Source organism: Narcine bancroftii, chromosome 5 (genome assembly GCF_036971445.1).
Source record: "Narcine bancroftii isolate sNarBan1 chromosome 5, sNarBan1.hap1, whole genome shotgun sequence".
NCBI lineage: Eukaryota > Metazoa > Chordata > Chondrichthyes > Torpediniformes > Narcinidae > Narcine > Narcine bancroftii.
Genome location: NC_091473.1, coordinates 7154386 through 7175686, shown reverse-complemented (window position 1 = coordinate 7175686; position 21301 = coordinate 7154386). Strand labels below are relative to the sequence as shown.

The 21301-nt window shown below is 38.7% G+C and overlaps 1 protein-coding gene across 2 annotated transcripts in view; it reads left to right on the top strand.

The window, feature by feature from the left end:
- LOC138763076 (cadherin EGF LAG seven-pass G-type receptor 3-like) overlaps nt 1-21301 on the top strand; it is a 275448-nt gene that overhangs the window by 102771 nt on the left and 151376 nt on the right. For both annotated transcript variants that reach the window (XM_069936657.1, XM_069936656.1), the window contains exon 9: nt 566-735. In XM_069936657.1, the coding sequence (XP_069792758.1) occupies nt 566-735 (170 nt within the window). The remainder of the gene's footprint in view (nt 1-565; nt 736-21301) is intronic.

Below are 21301 nucleotides of genomic sequence, written 5' to 3'. Positions count from 1 at the left end.
GGGAGAATTAAGAATCTAGAATATAGATTGAAAATTTGATTGGGTGCTGGATGAAAAATGTACTTTTTTTTTCTACTTGTTTAATGTGTTGATTAAAAAAAAATTGACACAAACTTTCTTTGGTGATTTGCACAATCCGCTGGTAGTCTTTGAAAGCTCTGTACCACCACTGCCCCACTCTCACCATCGCCTGCCACCCCCAATCTGCGCACTCTTGTACCTTTTGTCTCTCTCAGACTGGCAGCCGTCATGAGTTACACGGCGCGTGCTGCTGTTCACGAGTACTTAATGTTGTGGGAACAAAATGTGGCCGTGGATGAATTTCTTTTTATTTTTGCCCTCTCTGTGCCTGCTTTCACTACCAGCTTTAATATTTTAATATTCCTATAACTAAAATATTTAAATATTTAAAAGTTTAAAAGGCTGGCAGATTATTTCCAGTGCATAATGGCATCCTTTTTTCAAAATCTGAAATATTCCCTCATATCCAGGTTGATTGCACACACCTCATCACCAAAAAGGATGATTGCAATCTTGCTTTTCTTTCCTGTCCGTTTCTTTTCAGTGATGCACAATCCCTATCATTTCCTTGGAAATAGCTTGCTATCCTGGGATTTTAAGACTGAGGTGAAGATTTCTATTCCCTGGTTCCTTGGACTTATGTTTCGAACACGTCACACCGAAGCAATGCTGCTTCAGGCTCATGCTGGACAGTACACGACCATTGTCTGCCAGGTACGATACCGAATTTGCTTCTGCCGTTCAGTCTGGAGATCGTTCTCTTACAACTTGCTTTTGAGGGATTATTTCCGATGCTGATGACTCCATGGATGCGGAGGCGAGTTTACAAAGCCCCATGTTTATTTTTAATTTAGACAGATAGCACGGTAACAGGCCCTTTCAGCCCACGAGCCTGCATCACCCAATTAACCTACGACCCCTGTCGGTTTTGAAGGTTGGGAGGAAACCAGAGCACCCAGAGAAAACCCACGCAAACACGGGGAGAACGTACAAATTCCTTACAAACAGCAGCCCACCTCTGGAGCAGATATACCTATCAGCATCCATCTCATTCACATATCCAAGACAATGTCATTGGTCCTTTGACATACATTCACTCATACCCTCATGCATATAGACACAAAGATAATAATGACTAAAGCCCTTGTAAATGGAGGTTCCTGCTGTATCATTTGATGTTACCCTTGAGTCAGTTCACCAATGTTGCAAGTTTACATTGAAAACTAAAAGCCATTGAAATGTTCCATGTTTGTGGTCTTTTCGGGAATAGGATATGGACAAAAAGAAACAAGTTAAATAAATGTCATGGTAAATTAGCAGGCATGTACTTCCTCGTGACAAAATGACGTATTCCAGGAGCTTGGCCTCTCATCAAAATGGCTTGAGTAAATTATACAGGACCATGAGTTTGTCAATTTATATAATTAGGTTGTGTGTGAAGCACTGCACAGCAACATCAGGATGAGTGATAGAGATGGTATCCCATAATTTTGAACAATATGAGTCGTACTATAAAGGATCCTTATCCATTCTGACATTGAATACACGGTGAGTGATACCCATTGTGACCTGCTTGCTTTAGACTCAGCATCCTGGGTTTGATGTCCCACGTGATATCTTTAAATCGTAAGGCAATTTGAGTATCATGGTGTTTTGAGAAACAATGGCATGTCATGATGTCATGAATGTCATCGAATGAAGAAAACTGGGCACAAGGCTTGCAATGCAGATCTGATGGAAAGAGCAGGCCATTGCCGAGTCCAGCATAAGTTTCAGCGGAATGCCTCTCTGTCCCATTGGTTTGAGGAGCAGTGACATCTGAGGCTGATGCTAGTGCTTCAGGATTGGTTGCCCTGGTTCAAGGTAATAAAAACAATGCCACATTACACAAAATTTGCTTTAGTCTGCCATAAGGAAGACAGATATGCAATCAGTAGAAACTGCATGAAGTGCCTCTTACAGTCAGAGAAAGAGAAGCAAAGGCGAGTCCCCTCAGAGTCACCGAGTGTCCATGGATTTGCCTCCAGAGCTCCTGCAGCCCCCTCAGTGATACCAGAGTCCAGTCAAAATGATCAGCAGCTCAAGCTCCAGATCCGAATCTCTGACACGATCAAGAAATCTTCAGTGCCCTCGGCACCCTCTCACATACCAATTCCTGTACCTGGTACCCCTTCAGGCAGCCTTGAGCTAGTCTCCAGCCCAGCGAGAATCCCAGTTGCCAGCAGCCCGCAGCCTTCATAGTTTTCTCGCCTTGAGTCTCCAGCAGCTCGCCGCTTGTGTGTTCTTCAGCTGCAGAACCCTTCACTGATCCGCAACCATGGTCACTGTCCCGTGGGTCATCTCCTCTGCTTCTCCTTCTCAAATGAGGGAAGAGGTGTTCTCCCCATTTTCTGGTGCCCTGCATCAGTCTTCTACTTCCCTGCCAATTTTACTGAGGAAGAGTGAATGTCAAGGTAGATCGGAAGCTCCAGCTCTGAATAACATCCAACATTCTGCTTTTGGTCTTGAGGGAGGCGCAATGTTGGATGTGTACAGGTTTCAGTAATGCTAGCTAATCTGTGAAAATATACTTAACACATACCATTTTGAACTGATGATCTGATACCATGACAAGGAATTGCCTTTGTTGCAGCACTGGGCAATGCAATGCAAGCTTTTTGTCGCGAATTAGTTTAGAATTGTAACTGTTGTTCCAAGGTGAAATTGGTCTGTGGTGTTTTAGGATTCTATTGGATGCTGTTCACTGTGTGAAGTTCTCTTGCTACCAATCATGTGGTATCTGTCATGGTTGTGGCCCAGGAGATGCAGGGCAGTGATAAAAGGAAGCATATTTATGACCCAGTGAAAGTCACTTTTACAGGCTTTGCTCAGCCTTCTGTACACAGAAGCAAACAAGTCCACCATGAATATCAGTAATAGTGCTCTCCAGCATGTTTACCTGTTGAAAACAATAGTCCGAGTAATTCATTGGACCCAATGGAAAACACCTGCATTTCCTGTTAAGTGCCATTCATTAACTTTTAATTGGCATTGTCGACCAGTTGCTATCATAATAACTGCAAATAATCTTGATTAGAATTAGTGCAACCAATTTTTAAATTCCATCCCTGCTGAATTTGTTTTTACCTTTTTCAGAGATAAAAATAGATGCTATTTTGGTCCCTTATCTATACCTTTTTTAGTATTTCCATTCATGCATTAATTAAGAAGAGTGGTAACTGAACCAAAGGAGCAGGAGACCTAAATTGATATCTGAATAAATTTATTTAACTGGATTTTCAATTATTTTGCAATTTCTACCACATTTTGAATTTACTGTTAAAAATGCACAATATGAAACATATCTAATGAAACTGGTATTGGATGATAGTCCCATGTAAAGAACATGCTGTTGGTGTATTTGATTCAAATTGATAAATGAGATGTTAGTCTAACAGGAATTAGAAATAAATGAATACAAATAGAAACTGCTGACGTTACTCCGAGTTCACACAACTATAGAAAATACTCCATCTAGGTAAATTTTGAACAGTTTAATTATTACAGGGTATAATTGTATGGTGTGCTACTTTTATAGAGCTGTGGCATATAAAAATATTTTGAAAAAGCAATGCATACTATGACGGATTATATCATATCTTGGAAATAGATATGTTTTTGAAGGAGATAGATTGTGGGAGGTTAGTGTAGTTCACAAACAAACACAAACACTTCACAAAGCAGATCTCATTTAAAATGCAAGAGCTTTGCTCAAACCAGACACTCCGGGCCCAGGGCCTTTGTAGGGAAAATAAAAACTGCTTTGCTAGAGGTTTTCACAGGAGGTGCAAATAGAAGAACCTGAGCTCAGGAAACTTCACAAGGAGGTGTTAATTGGACCTGTTGTGGAGAAATAGATTATTATTTTGAAATTAACAAATGAATGGACTCAGAAGTTTGGGTCTGGTGCCGCAATCTGTCTGGATGCAGTTTGCTCTTTTAAGAAGGTCATGTGTTTTTGCAAGCAGAGAGAGAGAGAGAGAGATGAGACCAAACAGGCTTTCTCTAAAGGCCATTTCAGATAGCCCAAAAGTTGAGATGTAAAGGCAGAGAAACTCTGCCAAAACACATCTTCATCTACCTTTCTGAATGTGCGGAGGCAGTCTCTGAGCCGTATATTCCAACCCCTCTCTGAGAGGGATAATCTCTGCAGTGTAGCCCTCTGCCGATTGATTTGATACGTTTAATTCTAGGTACGTTCCCTTGTACCTGGCCGAGAACATCATAAGCATTTGCCTTGTCTCTCTGGGGCCGCCACGGTCCAGTATAGGGCTCTTCTTTAGTGCATTTCAGTGATGTCACATCGGCGGATGGAGCAATGGCAGCAGTCAGCCCACCTCCACGGGGCTCCGGAGGGCGCTATGAGGTGCCTCTCTTTTGAATGGGATGCTGAAGCAGCCTTTTAGGGCTGCAGTCTGAACGGTAAGTTCCCATTTTTCCATCCGCTCCATAGCTGGTCTCAAGGTGGAGGCCCAAGATGAAATGGCCTTGAGAGAGAGAGAGAGAAAACTGGTTTCTGCAGTCATGGCAAGCTGGCATCTTGTTGAAACCTCATTTTGAAGATGGGTTCTGAGTTCAGCCTGTTGCAAACCCTTGTGGTCCATACAAGAGGAAATGGCTGGCTAGAGTGTTTAACCTGAAATAAGGGAAACAAAGAGGAACTCTGTGGTGACCTGCAGAAGAAGAGGTTATCATTTGGAAAACCCTGATGGGGCAAGTTTCTTTGGCAAGGCACTGAAATGGCTGATCAGAGGGAATCAGTTTGTGTGTGTCCAATGATCAACAAATCTCTCTCTAAAACCAACAAGAACCTTCCTGAGTGGTAACCAATTACCTTTAAGCACCAAAGCTTAATGAAAATTTATAAATGTTAAATTCTGTGCACAGTGTAAAATTGCCAGATACCGGTGAACTTGGAGGAGTGAGGTGAGATTAGACTGTGAATCAAGGAACTTTTCTGAACTTATACATGTTATATACACTTGAGCTTAGAAGTAGAAGGGGGTTAAGTTAATAGTAATAAGTTAAAGTTTGATCCTGTTTTTATGGTGAAAGAAAATTAAAAATATCTTTCATTTGTCTTGGTGAATTTCTATTGCTGCTGGGTTTTGGGGTCCTCTGGGCCATAACAATACAATTAAGACCTTTGGTTAATTAATTTCTTAAAAGGGAACCTAAGGGGCACCTTTTTGGTGGGTGCATTGAACAAGGTGCCATAGGAACTTGAGGCAGATACAAATGTAACCTTTAAACAGGAGATTAAAGGTTTAGAGGGATATTGGGCCAAATGCAGGTGGTTGGGTGGACAACTTGGTCAGCATGGACATGTTGGGCCAAAAGGCCTGTTTCCATTCTGTATAAATCTATGACTTTCAAGCTTTTAAATGAAGAGCTCCAGGACAATGAAGAAAATGAAAATGTCACCTTGTGTTTCCCTTTACAAATTAAACTTCCATGGGATTGCATGGATTGCCTCAACCACTGAGAGTTCATTTTGATGCAGTTGTATTTTCCTGGATGAATGTTGCAAACAGAAGCCCTCTTCACCACCTCACAAGAAAAATCACCAAATTTGTGCCACCAACTTTTGATTTTTCCCCTTCAGGCGTAATTATGGTTGCATGTTTTTACAAGCCAATTTCATACTTGAAATTGTTGCAGGTTTTAATGTGCTTTGCATGTTCACCAATCTACTTTGCTGTTAGAAAGTTCTGTTAGTAGCTTCAATTACTTTATACACAGCAGTATGCCTGCATTACCCTTTTCCTAATTACATGTTGTGTCATCCAGAAATGTAGCAATGATAGCAACCCGTGATGTGGTTTTTATATTTCCTTCTCCATGTTTCCAAATTTAATTTCAAAAAATGCACATGATCATCGTTTTGTCAAGGTGCAGCGACTTATCCCTTTATTCGTAATTCCGAAAACCAAACTTCTGTTCCATGGATGTTATATGCTCACCGATGTGACCCACACTCAACTCAAGCTTGAAAATCCCATGTCGGCCCGCATTGTTAATTAGTGGAACACGTGGGAATGCTTACTTTCTAAGTGCCACCAGAGTTGAGCGCCTCCCATTTGCCATATAAGAAAGCCCGATTCGTTGTAGGCGACATGCCATTGACATCAGAGATCATCTGTGAAAATGTCGGAAAATGTTACCCTGTGGGTAATAGAGAGAAACAGAAAAGGAAGTGTCTGTCATTATCAAAAGTGCCGAAAGTAGAGTCATTGTAGAAACTTGATCATGGTGTATCTGTGCACTGTCTTACTGAAGATTATGGTGTGGGAATTACCACCATTTATGACTGAAGGAAACGAAGGTAAGTTGTTGAGGTTTTAAAGTGACAATGACTGGAGACTAATGAAAAATGGGAGAACACTGCAGAGGGCAAAAAAACACAGATATTGACCATGTGCTGATCCAGTGAGTTCGACAACGAAGAAGCGAATGTATACCACTGACTGGTTTGCTTGTCATGAAACAAGCTAGAAAATTCCATGAAGAACTGAACCTTGAAGGCGAGTGTGAATATTCACATGGTTGGCTGCAGAAATTTAAGAAGCTTCACGGTGTAAAATATCTGAGCATCTGCGGTGAAAAAGCTTCCGCTGATTATGATGCAGCTGAACAGTACAATGATGAATTTGTCGAGATGGTATTTGATCCAAACCTTACACTTGAGCAAATTCACAATCCTGATGAAACAGCTCTCCACTGGCGCCACCTCCATAGAAAAACATTAACAGCCGCTGATGAAAGAGCACCATCAGGTTTCAAATTAGCTAAGGACAGAGTGATTGTTCTTAAGTGTGTAAATGCGGCAGGCACACACAAATTAACGTTGGCAGTGCTTGGAAGAAGCTAACATGTTTCAAAGGGTTAACAAGATTAACTGTGCATTATTGTACTGTGCATGAGTCACCAGAGAAATGTTTTCTGATTGGTTCAATAACCACTTTGTACCAACTGCATGAGCACATTGTGGTGAAGTTGGACTGGAAGATTACTGCAAAATTATATTGCTCCTAGACAACTGCTCTGCACGTCCCCCTGCTGAAGATCTTGTGAAAAAAATAATGTTTTTGGCATTTAGCTCCCCCCCCCCACCCCATGCAACATCATTAGTACAGCCTTATGACCAATGAATTTTACGCTCAATAAAGACCAACTATATAGATTTTTTTTTCTGAACTGTGTGCTTGATGCTGTCAACAGAGACATTAGTATCAAAGACTTCCTGAAACAGTTCACTCTTAAGGATGCCATTTATGCACTGGTTAATGCTTGGAAAAATGTAACTGAAGCCACATTAAAAAATGCTTGGCACAAACTTTGGCCTGCAATAATGTTCGCTGAAAATGAGCCTGCAGCTGAAGACTTTGAAGAATTCCATGTCACTGACAGAGGAGGAGGATGATATCCAACTTCATTGCTTCCACCCAAAGTGTTACAGCAGAAAATAAATACGTGAGAGCAGTGGTTCTCAACTTTTTCTTTCCACTCACATCCCACATTAAGTAATCCCTACGTCATAGGTGCTCTGTGATTAGTAAGGGATTGCTTAACGTGGGATATGGGTGGAAAGAAAAAGTTTGAAAACCACTGTTTTAATCGTCCCTCATGGACTCGTTATGTGCACGGTTTCAGAACTCCAAAGGAAATTGGGCAACGACAATTTTTCTCAAGCAAAATATTTCTGTAGCAATTGAGTCTAGAGCAGCGATTCTCAACCTTCCCTTCCCACTCACGTTACACCTTAGGCAATCCCTTACTGATCACAAAGCACCGATGGCTTCGGGATTACTTAAAGTGGGATGAGTGGAGAGAAAGGTTGAGAACCACTGTGTTAGAGGCAGCTGACATCGAAGAAGTGTTGAACGTTGATAATGATGCACCTATTGTGCATTCCCTTGAGTGATGGGGAAATTGCTGAAATGGTGTTACATAACAATAAGCATGAGGTAATGAGGACGAAGACATTGTGAACACAGGTGAAAAAATGCCCATTGATGATATGGTTAAAACGTGCGATCAATTAATTAGTGGCATGGAACATCGTGCATTGATCACTGAGCGTGCAATTATGGTAGCTTTTTCAATTAAAGAGACACTGCTTAGACAGAAGCATCTTTTGATGAAACTGTTAACTCTGCAAGAAGTCTTTAAAAAGACTCCAACCTGAAAACAATGATCACCATAACATTACTAAAAGTTCAATTTGAGTCAGTTATGTCCATCCCCCCCCCCATTGTCCAGCACTGCTGCAACCTCCCCCTATCCAGCACCGTGTGTCTTTGTTTTGCGCGAATCGGTACTGCCGCCATTTTAATTCCATAATCCGAATACCCAAAAGTGTCCGGTCCCAAGGATTTTGGATAAAAGGATCAGCACCTGTACTTATCAAATTATTATGTTGACTTCATTTCACTTCAGTTTTGTGATTGTTTTTCTTTTAAATCCAAGTAATACCTTGTTTTATCTTTAAGGTTCATTTGCGGTCATGTACACAAAATTTATTTTCCTTTGTTTGCCCTGTCAAGGCACACAGAGGCACCAACAGTCCACTATTAAGCTGAGAAAGAGAAGCAAAAGGAAGTCCCTTCAGAGATGTCAAGTGCCCATGAGTCCCGCCACCTCCTCCAATGCTTCCATCTCCTATGCTCCAACAACCTACATAACTGCACAGCCTGCTGTCTGGTCCAATGGTGAACCTGAGCTTGAGGCATTTAAGTCCCCCTCCCTGGTTCTGAAACCCTGATGTGATTAAGAAGCTATCAGCAAATAAGGCCCATCAGGAGCCCGGCTTGCTGGCTGGCACTCACGCGATAACATTTTGATGCAATGTTTTAGGATTATTTTTCTGCACTTTGAAGCTTTGTTCTTGGGTACAATGAATATAGCACATCTTTCATGATTTTCATTATCTCTATTTTCTGCAAGTGGACAGACGGATGGTGCTTTGAGTTTAATTCTCCCTTTGTAGAGGTTTGCATTCCAGAAACGTGTACTTGAGTTCCCAGTGGAATGCCTGCACTTGAATCAAAGTCTGTAGGATATATTTTTCTGGGAATAACATTATTTCAGATATATTTGGCAACACAGTGGTGCTCTGTTCATCTCCCACTGACACGATTTAGTTTAGAATTATGCTGCTTCTTTTAATGTCTCTGCCTTGAAGCTTTCTTTAAGGCATTTATCAGCACGTGTTTTAGCAACTGAGTTTTATTTTCTCAGTTTGATCTCGTACAAGTTTTAAAGAATTAAATGGACCCCTATGACGCAAATGTTTTTCCATTCATGAAAATCTTTTAAGTGTTTCTTGAGCTTTTAATTTGTTGCTATTGATGGAGTCTCAAAATACCAAGCAGACCAGCTTTATGTGCTGTTTTAACAAAAAATAAAGCTCCATGGTATTCACCACACCAGTCAGATTTTTGAAAAGGTTTTGTTGCCATTTCCCCATCTACCCAGAGAATTGTTCAGGGGCTTATCAGACTGTAAGAGAAACATTCCAAAACATTCTGTGGAATTGATGAGAGGAAAATGTAGTGCGTTTGCTTTGGTGAAAAAGAAATGGGGCGGCACGGTAGCGTAGTGGCCAGCGCAACGTTGTTACAATGCCAGTGACCGGGGTCTGTATCTGGGGCCGTCCAGAAGGACACTCTCCTCGTGTCTGGATGAGTTGCCTCTGGGTACTTCAGGTTTCCTCCCAGCGTTCAAAAACATTCCGAGGTTCTAGGCCACTTGGGCGGCACGGGATGGTGGGCCGAAAGGGCCATGCTCTGTGTCCAAATTTAAAAACAAAAGAGAAATTGCAGATAGAAGGCGGAAGTAAAAGGTTGAAAAAAAAACCTTTTAAAGCAATGTTGGTGGAAAGCATACAATTTAAATTAATGACCTCCATACAGTGATAAGTACAGATGGATTGTAAGAAAAATATAAAGTACCCGGTAATGCTGAAATTGAAAGGTTAAATTAATTTTTTTTATAATGAGCCTGAGAGAACTAAGGAATGTAAGAGATAAGAGATATTTGAGTAAATGAGACAGTGACAAATAGAGTGGATCTGATATAGAAACATAAAACAGAGCCTCAGGTAACACCTGAAATTCCAAAAACTATTATTCTGTTCGGAAGTCTGCAACGATAAGATGTTATACTTGCAGATTGTGCTTTAAAACAGTATAGAGTGGTAGAGAATTTTGAAGTGGAAGTGACAGACAATGCAATTGAAGATAACAATGACAGATGAGGTAGTTTGCTCATTAGCAGGGAATCATGTGTTTTATTGATGCAAATATATGTGAATATCAGAAGCTGTGCTTGTGTGGTTTACTTGTATGGAAGGGCATGAATGAGCGGGCTTGTCTTCTTTTGCATTCGTGTAGAAAGAAAGATAACAAGGGGATGAAGAAGATTAGAATGATGTACGAGTAACTCCTGATGCAATAAAACGGACAAATGGAAGTGAAACACGAGAGCCTGCAGTTGGATTGTAGTAAAGTTTGATTGTGGTAAAACCGCAGAAATGCTGGTGGAACTCAGTAGGTTTCACAGCTCCCATAGGAGGTAAAGATGTTCAGTATTGTATAACCGACTTTTCGGACTTTCTTCAACCTATGAGTAAAAAAAAACAGGCAGGCTGGTGAGAAGGGATGGTGGGGAGGTTGGTGGGGGTGGGGAGGGAGCATAGGTTAACAGACAAAAGCTGATAATTAGATATGGATAGGAGAGGAAAGGTGAGAATTGATCGGGCTGAGGGTGGTTCTATGAATGCAAAGCTGGAGGAAAGGAGACAAAGGGAAAAGGAGAGAGAGAGAGCTATAGGAAACTAAAAAGAGGGATAGAGGAAGGGGAGAAATGGCTGGGGTGGGGGCAGGGGCGGGGGGGGGGTAGCTAACAGAAACCGGAGAAGTTATTGTTAATACCATCTGGTTGGAGGGTGTCCAGATGATATATCAGGTCTTATTCCTCCAATTTAGGGGTGGTCTCAGTCTGGCAGTGCCTGAGACCATGGACAGGCATGATGGTCTGGGAATGGGACAGGGAATTGAAATGGGGTGCCGCTACTGTAATGGGCAGCGCGAAGGAGCTCAGTGAAGTTGTGTTTCTAGTTTTGCTTCCATTGCTGGTTTTATTTGTGATCACAAGCATTGTTGGAAAACAACTTTATCTGGCCGAGCCTACCTCTTTATCATTATTACTGCAAAGTGAACAAAGTTGGTGTCTGCTGGTGACAGACATTTATGCTTTTTTTACACAGCTGCTGCATTCCAGGAAATTATTCCCAATTTTCTGGGAATGTGTAAAAAGATTGGAACGGGAATAAGGACTCATTTCCGTTCCGATATTTTACCTCTTCGACCCCTAGTTATTTTCACAGATCGGCTGCGGTCTAAACTGAACTACAGGCGATCCATGAACAACAGACTAATGAATAGGACGTCCAGCCTCCTTGAGTACCACACTTCAGGTATTCTGTCTAAACTCACGATGTGATACCGATATTTTGGCGTTTCGGTCGTTCCTGTATGATCGGCCACTCCCGGAAGGAAGGGAGACACTTTAGAAGGGAAAAATCATGCAAATTCTATGTAAAAAAAAAAAACCATAATTGATCAGGAATCAGAAAAATTTTAAGTTGTTAATCAGTAACACCTAAGCATGATTATGGTTCGTTGCAAGTCAAATATAGTGGGGTATTGGTTTTTTGGAGTTGTAGCATTGACCGTCATCAAGCCAGAGGGAAGGAAAAGTGCCTTTTGCTTATCAATCAGCGTCAACTAATTTTTTTTCAGTCAGTCTGCAATAATAGATTTCTTTCCTAATTGACTGCTTTCTGATGTGATAACCATGAGATGGCAATCTTGCTTTAACTGTATGATTACCAGAACAACGTGTGGTCAATCCAAGTTGTAGAAAACCTAACAAGAATTTCTTCAGGCCAGCGTAAAGCTTTTAATTGCATAATTGGCTTGTTTAAGCCATGACAGCAGGATAACTTTGCCAGATAACTGTGGTCCCCAACGATGTAAGTACGTCAAGAATCACTATTCTTTGCCTCTTAATGATTGATCTTAACTTTGGAGGAATCTGCATTTTAATTTATCAGGTGAAATCTTCTCAACCAGTAAACTTTTACTTGAATGTAAATTTCAAAAGGGCAGCCTTGCTGCTCTGATCATTTTGTAGTAATTTTCCTTCATTAATTGTATTATTAACATCTCATGACTTGTTCATGAAATTAAGTTCTGACTCTAATAAATATATCCGTCTAAAATGACAGGAATATTCTCATAGAAATATTTGAGGCTTTTTTTAAGCATTTATTCCTCAGTTTTCTTCATAATGCTTTCTTTTTGTGAATTAAGTATGAAAATTGTGTTCCTATAATGGTCCAATTAATTTCTCCTCAGCTTGAGCCCACTGCTTCATGAATGTGTTGATTCAGCGAGCTTTGAGCACCAGTTTCAGTTATCTCAGTACAGTACAATGGCCGTCTTACATCTTAGAAAATATCCAATGCCTCTCCAGTATGTCCATCACTAGCAACAGTTTATTTCAGTTTTGAATTTCCATAGCTAGGTAAGATGAATTGCATTTCAGATGTTTTTTTTAACCAATGATGCAAGAAAATGACCAAAGAGAGATTATCTCCCTCATTTGCATTCTTTGTTCAATTATTGGGGTATTCTACATAGCTGGTTTCAAATAGCCAGAGGCCACTCTATGTGCTGTGACAATCTATATTTCTTGTGTTATCTGATTTTAAAATTCACATTAAGTCAACACATGCAGGGTTATTTGTCTTTCGATCGCAGCTTACAGGAGATTTTTTAAAAGTTTGTTTTCCCTCTCTCCCTTTCCTCGTCCCCAAAATTCCAGCCTGCCTCCTGTCATCTTCATTTGTCTTGCTGTTTGCCTATCTTCTTACACTGTCTCTGTTTGACTGCCTCCATCTGTCTTCCAGAGCAGTGAATTTCATCAAAAAGAGACAGAATAAATAATAACCGTGTATCTTTCTCGTGCTTTGTCATTCAATTTATTTTTCTGTTTTAGGTTTTCTATAATTTGAAGGATATGAGGTACAGCTGCATTGTTGGATGCAATAACCCAACATCAAATTTAATCTTGACAGATGGCAAACAAAGTTGGTGTATGACTATTTATTTCTTGCCTTTTTTGCTTTAACTCTTCAAACTTTACTGACAGAAACCGAGTTCCATTCTCACAAAAAAAATTTCTGCTATAAATTCATTGTTTTGGGTGGAAATTTTATAAAGTCTGCTAATTAAAAATTGCATCATACTCCCAAAATCAGATGGCCTTTTCCCAATAACATAAAAGTTAAAAAAAAATTTGCAGATGCTGGAAATCCGAAATAATGAGAAAATGCTAGGGCACCTGTGACAGAGTATTTAGAGGTGGCTTAGGAGGAATTGCTTGAGCAAGTTGCACACACACACATTTTAAAACACAGTATCTTTACAGGACTTTTGCAGAATGCTTTTTGCAGAGGAACCTCAAAGTAGCAACATTCAGCTGCTTGTCTGGGAGAGCACGTGATCTTTGCAGGCAGGCGAGAACAGTTTTGCTCTCAGAGAGGGAGGGTGTGAAATAGAGAGAAAAGAAAGGAGACAGAAATCAGTTCTGGAAGGACAAAGCTGGCAAACTTTGGAAGGCTGTCTGGTCAAAGAAGACTGGCTGTCTGAAAGGTGACCTGAAAGAAGGAAGATCATCTGGGGAACCCTGAAGGGGGCAAGTTTCGTCAGCAAGAATGATTAAACAGGAATTGGGTGCGGATGTCCTGGAACAAAAAGGAAACTCTTTCTGAAGACTAACAAGAATCCTCCTGAGTGGTAACCATTTGCCTGTTAAGCACCAAAGACTGGTGAACTTTGTTAATGCTAACTTCTGTGCACAGTACAAGAATTGCCTGCAACCTGTGAGATTGGACTGTGATCCAAAGAACTTTTCTAATCTTAAATATACATTACACATACCTATGCTTAGTATTAGAGGGGTGGATTAAGTCGTTAGGTTAAGTAATAAGTTAAAGGTAATTCTGTTATCTTGTTCAAATATAATTAAAAACTACTTTTGTTTGAGTAACCCTGTGTTGTGGTGCATACCTATTGTTGCTGGTTTTTGGGGTCCTCTGGACTCTGTAACACACCTCACTCAGCAAGATGGGCAACAGTTGTGGAGAATCATAACAAATGCTCTGGGCTGATCTTTCAGCAGGACTGGGAAAAGTGGGAAAACAATCACTTTTTAAATTCCAGACAGAAGGAGAGATGAGGGATGGTGTTCAAGGGAACTGCAGGGTTAACAGTTAGCCAAGTGCTATTACGGTACCAGTGACCCTGGTTCGAATTCCGTGCTGTCTGTAAGGAATTTGTATGTTTTCCCCGGAATTGCGCGGATTTCTTCCGGGAGCTGCAGTTTCCTCCCATTCCGAAACATACAGAAGGTTGTAGATTAATTGGATGTCTTTGTACGGCATGAGCTCATCTGCTCTGTTATCGTGCTGTATGTTTATTTTTATTAAAAATTGTATTTTTTTCTTTCTCTCTGGGGTTCCTTTATCAATTAGTTTCAAGATTTATAGATCAATTATTTTTTTCTTTTTATAAAACAAATTCTCCTTTTTTTCCTATTTCTTGAAAAAATTAGTATTGAAATTGTTGCCTGGCTTTGATAGTAAATTCCTCATAGGTTGGGGTTAGAAATTAGATTAGTTTTTTTTTTAATTTCCTTTTCCTTTTATCAATAACATGGATCTTGTTTACCATTGTTTACTATCTGTAAGTTTAATTTATTTCTCTTTGACTTTTCTATCATACATGTATCTGAAATAATTTTTTTTTCTTAAAAACCAATGAAAAAATTGAAAAAGACAGATGGATAGGAAGGAAAAAGGGCTGATCTGTGTAATTCAACAAAAACGGTCATAGAATCATATAACATGGAAACGGTCGTAGAATCATATAATATGGAAACAGGCCCTTTGGCCCAATTTGCCCATACCGACTAAAATGTCTCACCCACTCTTGTCCCACCTGCCTGCTTTTGGCCCACATCCTTCTAAACCCATCTTATCCATGTATCAGTCCAATTTTATTCTTAAGCTTTGCAATAGTACCCACCTTGACCTCTTTTTGAAATTGGCTAATTCCATACACCCACCACCCTCTTTTTAAACAAAATGTTACCTCCCTCCTTCCCCTTGAACCTATGCTCTCTGGTTATCGATTTCGATTCCCCTATTCTGGGCAACAATGATTGCTGGCAATATGGAATAAAAAGAGAGAGCAGAAAATGTCCAGCAGATAGGTTCCATGCATAGAGAGGGAGGAAAAAAAGCTTGTTAGTATAAATATTTGGAGCAACATTGGCAGGTCTGACACAAAATAGAAAGATTAGCTTTATGAATTGGTTGAATTTGGTGCTCCGTCTTGGGAGCTGCGACATACCTGGGTGAAAGATAAGTAGCTGTTCTGGGTTGGTCTCATTCAGACTACCATGTTGTTGGTCTTTGGTGAAATGGTATTGAGGACCAACAACACAGTGGTCTGAATGGGAGTAGAATAGACAATTAAAGCAATGGTCATTGGGAAGCTCAGGGCTACATGGAATTATTCTGAAAAGCAGTCACCCAGTTTCTCCAATGTAGAAGAAAATACATCAATTCCACAGGGATAACTGGCTTGTGATGACCAAGTGGTCAGAAGAAGCTGGATGAAGGCAGAGCGATGGAAGCTGCCTGCAAGGACTTTGTAAATAAGCTGCATAGTTTGGAAGGTTGGATCACATGGGTGTACAGTAGAAACAAATTCATCCTTCTCTGCAATGTAAAATACACCTCCCACTTTTTTCGGTTCCATTGAAAGACTATCAATTTTGATTTGAGAGATTTTTAAGATACAAATATACTGTATTTACTGTCATGCACTTTGAATACATATTTATAATTCAAGGCATAAACATTAAGTAGTATTACCCATTTTCATAAAAACCACTGTAAATGAGATAAAAATCTTCAAAGATCATATTGTAATTTCACAGTGAAATCGCCATGCTGTTATTACCTTGTCAAATATGTTCATAACTCTTTCAAATACATCATTTTGATTCAAGATAGCTGAGAAATGATTAGTGTACAAATAGTTTTTGTTCTTTGATGGTTTCTTAACCAAGCTGATGGATGAGAAAGCAGAGTTTGAGATATTTGAAGAGTTTGGTAGGAGTAGTTATGGTATTGACTTTTTTTAAAAACTTTATTTAAAGATTTTATCACAAGAATAAAAAGAAAAATTACATTTAAAGAAAAGATGAAAAAATAAAATAATAAAATTACAATACAACATTAGTCACCTAACTTAAATCCAAGTAACCCCCCCAATAAGGCCACTAAGAAAAAATAAAATCTATATAAAAAAACCCCACCCTTCCCCCAAAATAAAGAGTGAAGAGTTAGTAAAATTAATAAAATTATATATATATAAAAAACCACTTATCAACAAAAAAAAATAAAAAAAAAGAATCATCAAATCTAAAATATCACACTTAAAGACATATTTAAATCAAACTTAATTGCATATACTTAACAAATGGGGTCCACTTCAGCTTGTAAAAAGACATCTTATCTTGAATTGAGAAAGATATCTTTTCCATAATTAAACAGGATTTCATCTCTAAGCACCACCTATCCAAAGTTAATATATTTCTATCTTTCCAAGTAAGCGCTATACATTTCTTGGCCACCGCTAAGGCTAAATAGATAAAAGAAATCTGATAATCATTTAATCCTAAGTCAATTAATGATTGCATATTCCCTAATAAAAATATATCAGGATCTAATACAACATAGATATTATATAAACTATTAAATATAGATTGAATACCTTTCCAAAACTGTTGCAATCGGTCACAAAACCAAACAGTATGTAAAAAAGTATTAGCCGTCTGATCACAGCGAAAACAACAATCTAACTTACTAAGACCAATTTTTTTAAATTTCTCTGGTGTTAAATATAATTGATGTATAAAATTATAATTAATCATCGCTAATCTAGCATTAATCAATTTCCGAATACTATTTTGACAAATTTCCATCCAGGCTTCTTCAGCTATTGTAGAACCTAAATCTATTTCCCATTTCAACTTATCTTTATCCCAATCTTTCTTACTTTCATTTTCTTGTAAAATACAATATGAATCAGATATATACCCCTTTTTTGGTATTGAAAGCACATGTTTCTCAAAACTAGTTTCAGGCAATAGAATCATATGCCGACCACATATCTGTTTTACAAATGATCTTGACTGATAATACACAAATACAGAGTTTCCACTAATACCAAATTTCCTTTGTAATTCCTCAAAAGAACAAAAACATTCTTCGAAAAAACAATCTGATAAATTTTTTATTCCTTTCCTTTCCCATTGTTTTAAAATGATATTGGAGACTGTAAAAGGAACAAGTTGATTATTATATAATGGCAATCGCCCAGACCACTTATTTTTAAGCCCCAATTTATTAAGTTTACTCGTCCATAAATTCATTAAATGTTTCAATATTGGTACATCATAAGTTCGTAATAAATTTTAATTCCATCGAAACAAAAATTCATGTGGAAATTTTTCTAAAATGACTGCCATTTCTATCTTTGCCCAACTAGGCGGATCCTCCATATTCATTAGAGCACTAAGAAATTTAAATTGAGCTGCCTCATAATAATATTGAAAATTTGGTAATCTTAAACCTCCAAATTGAAAATCCCACATCAACTTTCTCATTGCTACCCTCGGATATTTTCCCTTCCATAAAAATTCTCTAACTGCTTTATATAAATCCTTAAAAAAACTTTTTTTTTAAAAGTAAGGAATTGATTGAAGTAAATATTGTATCCGAGGAAAAATATTCATTTTTATATTATTAATCCTCCCTAATAAACCTAAAGGTAAATCCTTCCACCTAATCAAATCTAATTTAATCCTTTTTATTAAAGGAAGATAATTAATTGAATATAAATCTTGATATTCTGTATTAACATTAATTCCTAAATATTTAATTTGTTTAGTCCACTTCAAATTTGTAATATTTTTATATCTTGAGTAATCATCTTTACAAATTGACAAAATTTAACTTTTGGCCCAATTTACCTTATAACCAGATAATTGACCATAATTTTCTAAAGATTCTTGAATTGCTGGTAAAGAAATATCAGGATCCACCAAATATAATAAAACATCATCAGCAAATAAATTAATCTTATATTCCTCATTCAAAACTCTCATACCTTTAGCATTTTCATTTTGACGTATTAATTGTGCCAAAGGTTCAATAACTATAGCAAATAAAGCAGGTGACAATGGACATCCTTGTCTAGTAGACCTTGTTAAATCAAAAGATTCTGAAATCTGCCCATTGGTAGCAACTCTAGCCTTCGGACTATTATATAAAGCCTTTATCAATCCAATAAACGAGGAACCAAAACAAAACTTCTCAAGTACTTTAAATAAAAACTTCCATTCCACTCTATCAAAAGCGTTTTCTGCATCTAATGAAACCACTATTGGATAATTCATTTGAGATTTAGATTTATTTATCAAAGTAATTAAATGCAAAATATTATCAGACACATATCTATTTTTTATAAATCCTGTTTGGTCTTTATGTATTATTTTAGGTAAATATTGAGCTAATCTATTAGCCATAACTTTAGCTACAATTTTATAATCTACATTTAGCAATGCTATTGGTCGATAAGAAGAAACCTGTAAAGGACCTTTATCTTTTTTTGGTATAACTGAAGTTATTGCATTAGAACAAGATTCAGGTAGTTGACAAGTTTTATAAATTTGCTGTATTACATCCTTATAAATAAAAGATATATCAACATAAAAAGTTTTATAAAATTCTATAGAAAACCCATCTTCACCAGGTGCCTTTCCATTTGGCATATCTCTTATCGCCATTTCGATTTCATTTTCTGTAAAAGATTTATCCAACTCTTGTCTATCTTCTTGATTCAGTTGTGGCAATTTAATATTTTTCAAAAAAGAATCTATTGCGTCTTCAATTACATCTTTACATTCAGAAGTATATAATTTTTTATAAAAATTACAAAATTCCTCATTAATTTCATTTTGTCTAAAAGTAATACCCGATTTCTTTCTAATTGCTGGTATAATCCTAGATAATTGTTCCTATTTTAACTGCCATGATAAAACATTTTGAGCTTTCTCACCCCATTCATAAAGCTTATGTTTAGTTCGATTCATTAAACATTCAAACCGACATGTTTGTAATTCATTATATTTAAATTTTAAATTAGTTAACTGATTCTTTTGCATTTCGGTAGCATTTTTTTGAAATTCTTTTTCAACAACAGTTATTTTTTTTTCCAAATCTTCAATCTCTCTAAGTCTCTCTTTCTTTACTTTAGAAGCATAACTAATAATTTGACCTCGTAAAAAAGCTTTCATTGCATCCCATAAAACAAACTGACTAGAAACAGAATTAATATTATTACTAATAAAAACCTCAATTTGTTTTTTTAAATAACTAATAAACTCTGGTTTTTGTTATAGCATAGTATTAAATCTCCATCTTGGAGTTCTCTGAACATCTTGTGATCTCTGGTATTCTAATAATAGTAATGAATGATCTGAAACCAACCTAGCCTTATAATCCACGGATATAACCTTATCCTGCAAATGTGTTGAAATTAAAAAATAATCAATTCTTGAAAAAGAATTATGGCGTGAGGAATAAAAAGAAAAATCTTTCTCTGTAGGATTCTTCTTCTTTGGCTTGGCTTCGCGGACGAAGATTTATGGAGGGGGTAAAAAGTCCACATCAGCTGCAGGCTCGTTTGTGGCTGACAAGTCCGATGCGGGACAGGCAGACACGGTTGCAGCGGTTGCAGGGGAAAATTGGTTGGTTGGGGTTGGGTGTTGGGTTTTTCCTCCTTTGCCTTTTGTCAGTGAGGTGGGCTCTGCGGTCTTCTTCAAAGGAGGTTGCTGCCCGCCAAACTGTGAGGCGCCAAGATGCACGGTTTGAGGCGTTATCAGCCCACTGGCGGTGGTCAATGTGGCAGGCACCAAGAGATTTCTTTAGGCAGTCCTTGTACCTTTTCTTTGGTGCACCTCTGTCACGGTGGCCAGTGGAGAGCTCGCCATATAACACGATCTTGGGAAGGCGATGGTCCTCCATTCTGGAGACGTGACCCATCCAGCACAGCTGGATCTTCAGCAGCGTGGACTCGATGCTGTCGACCTCTGCCATCTCGAGTACTTCGACGTTAGGGATGAAAGCGCTCCAATGGATGTTGAGGATGGAGCGGAGACAACGCTGGTGGAAGCGTTCTAGGAGCCGTAGGTGGTGCCGGTAGAGGACCCATGATTCGGAGCCGAACAGGAGTGTGGGTATGACAACGGCTCTGTATACGCTTATCTTTGTGAGGTTTTTCAGTTGGTTGTTTTTCCAGACTCTTTTGTGTAGTCTTCCAAAGGCGCTATTTGCCTTGGCGAGTCTGTTGTCTATTTCATTGTCGATCCTTGCATCTGATGAAATGGTGCAGCCGAGATAGGTAAACTGGTTGACCGTTTTGAGTTTTGTGTGCCCGATGGAGATGTGGGGGTGCTGGTAGTCATGGTGGGGAGCTGGCTGATGGAGGACCTCAGTTTTCTTCAGGCTGACTTCCAGGCCAAACATTTTGGCAGTTTCCGCAAAGCAGAACGTCAAGCGCTGAAGAGCTGGCTCTGAATGGGCAACTAAAGCGGCATCGTCTGCAAAGAGTAGTTCACGGACAAGTTTCTCTTGTGTCTTGGTGTGAGCTTGCAGGCGCCTCAGATTGAAGAGACTGCCATCCGTGCGGTACCGGATGTAAACAGCGTCTTCATTGTTGGGGTCTTTCATGGCTTGGTTCAGCATCATGCTGAAGAAGATTGAAAAGAGGGTTGGTGCGAGAACACAGCCTTGCTTCACGCCATTGTTAATGGAGAAGGGTTCAGAGAGCTCATTGCTGTATCTGTATCTTTGCCAAATATCAACTAAATTCAAATCTGTCATCATATTAGTCACTTGTACTGCCATCTTAGATTTCTTAATTACTCTTGGATACTTGTCCAATAGAGGCTCCAACACCACATTCAAATCTCCCCCAACATCACATTAGAATTTGCTTGTCCAAGTAATAAAGACATATCCACAACAAAAGCTGTA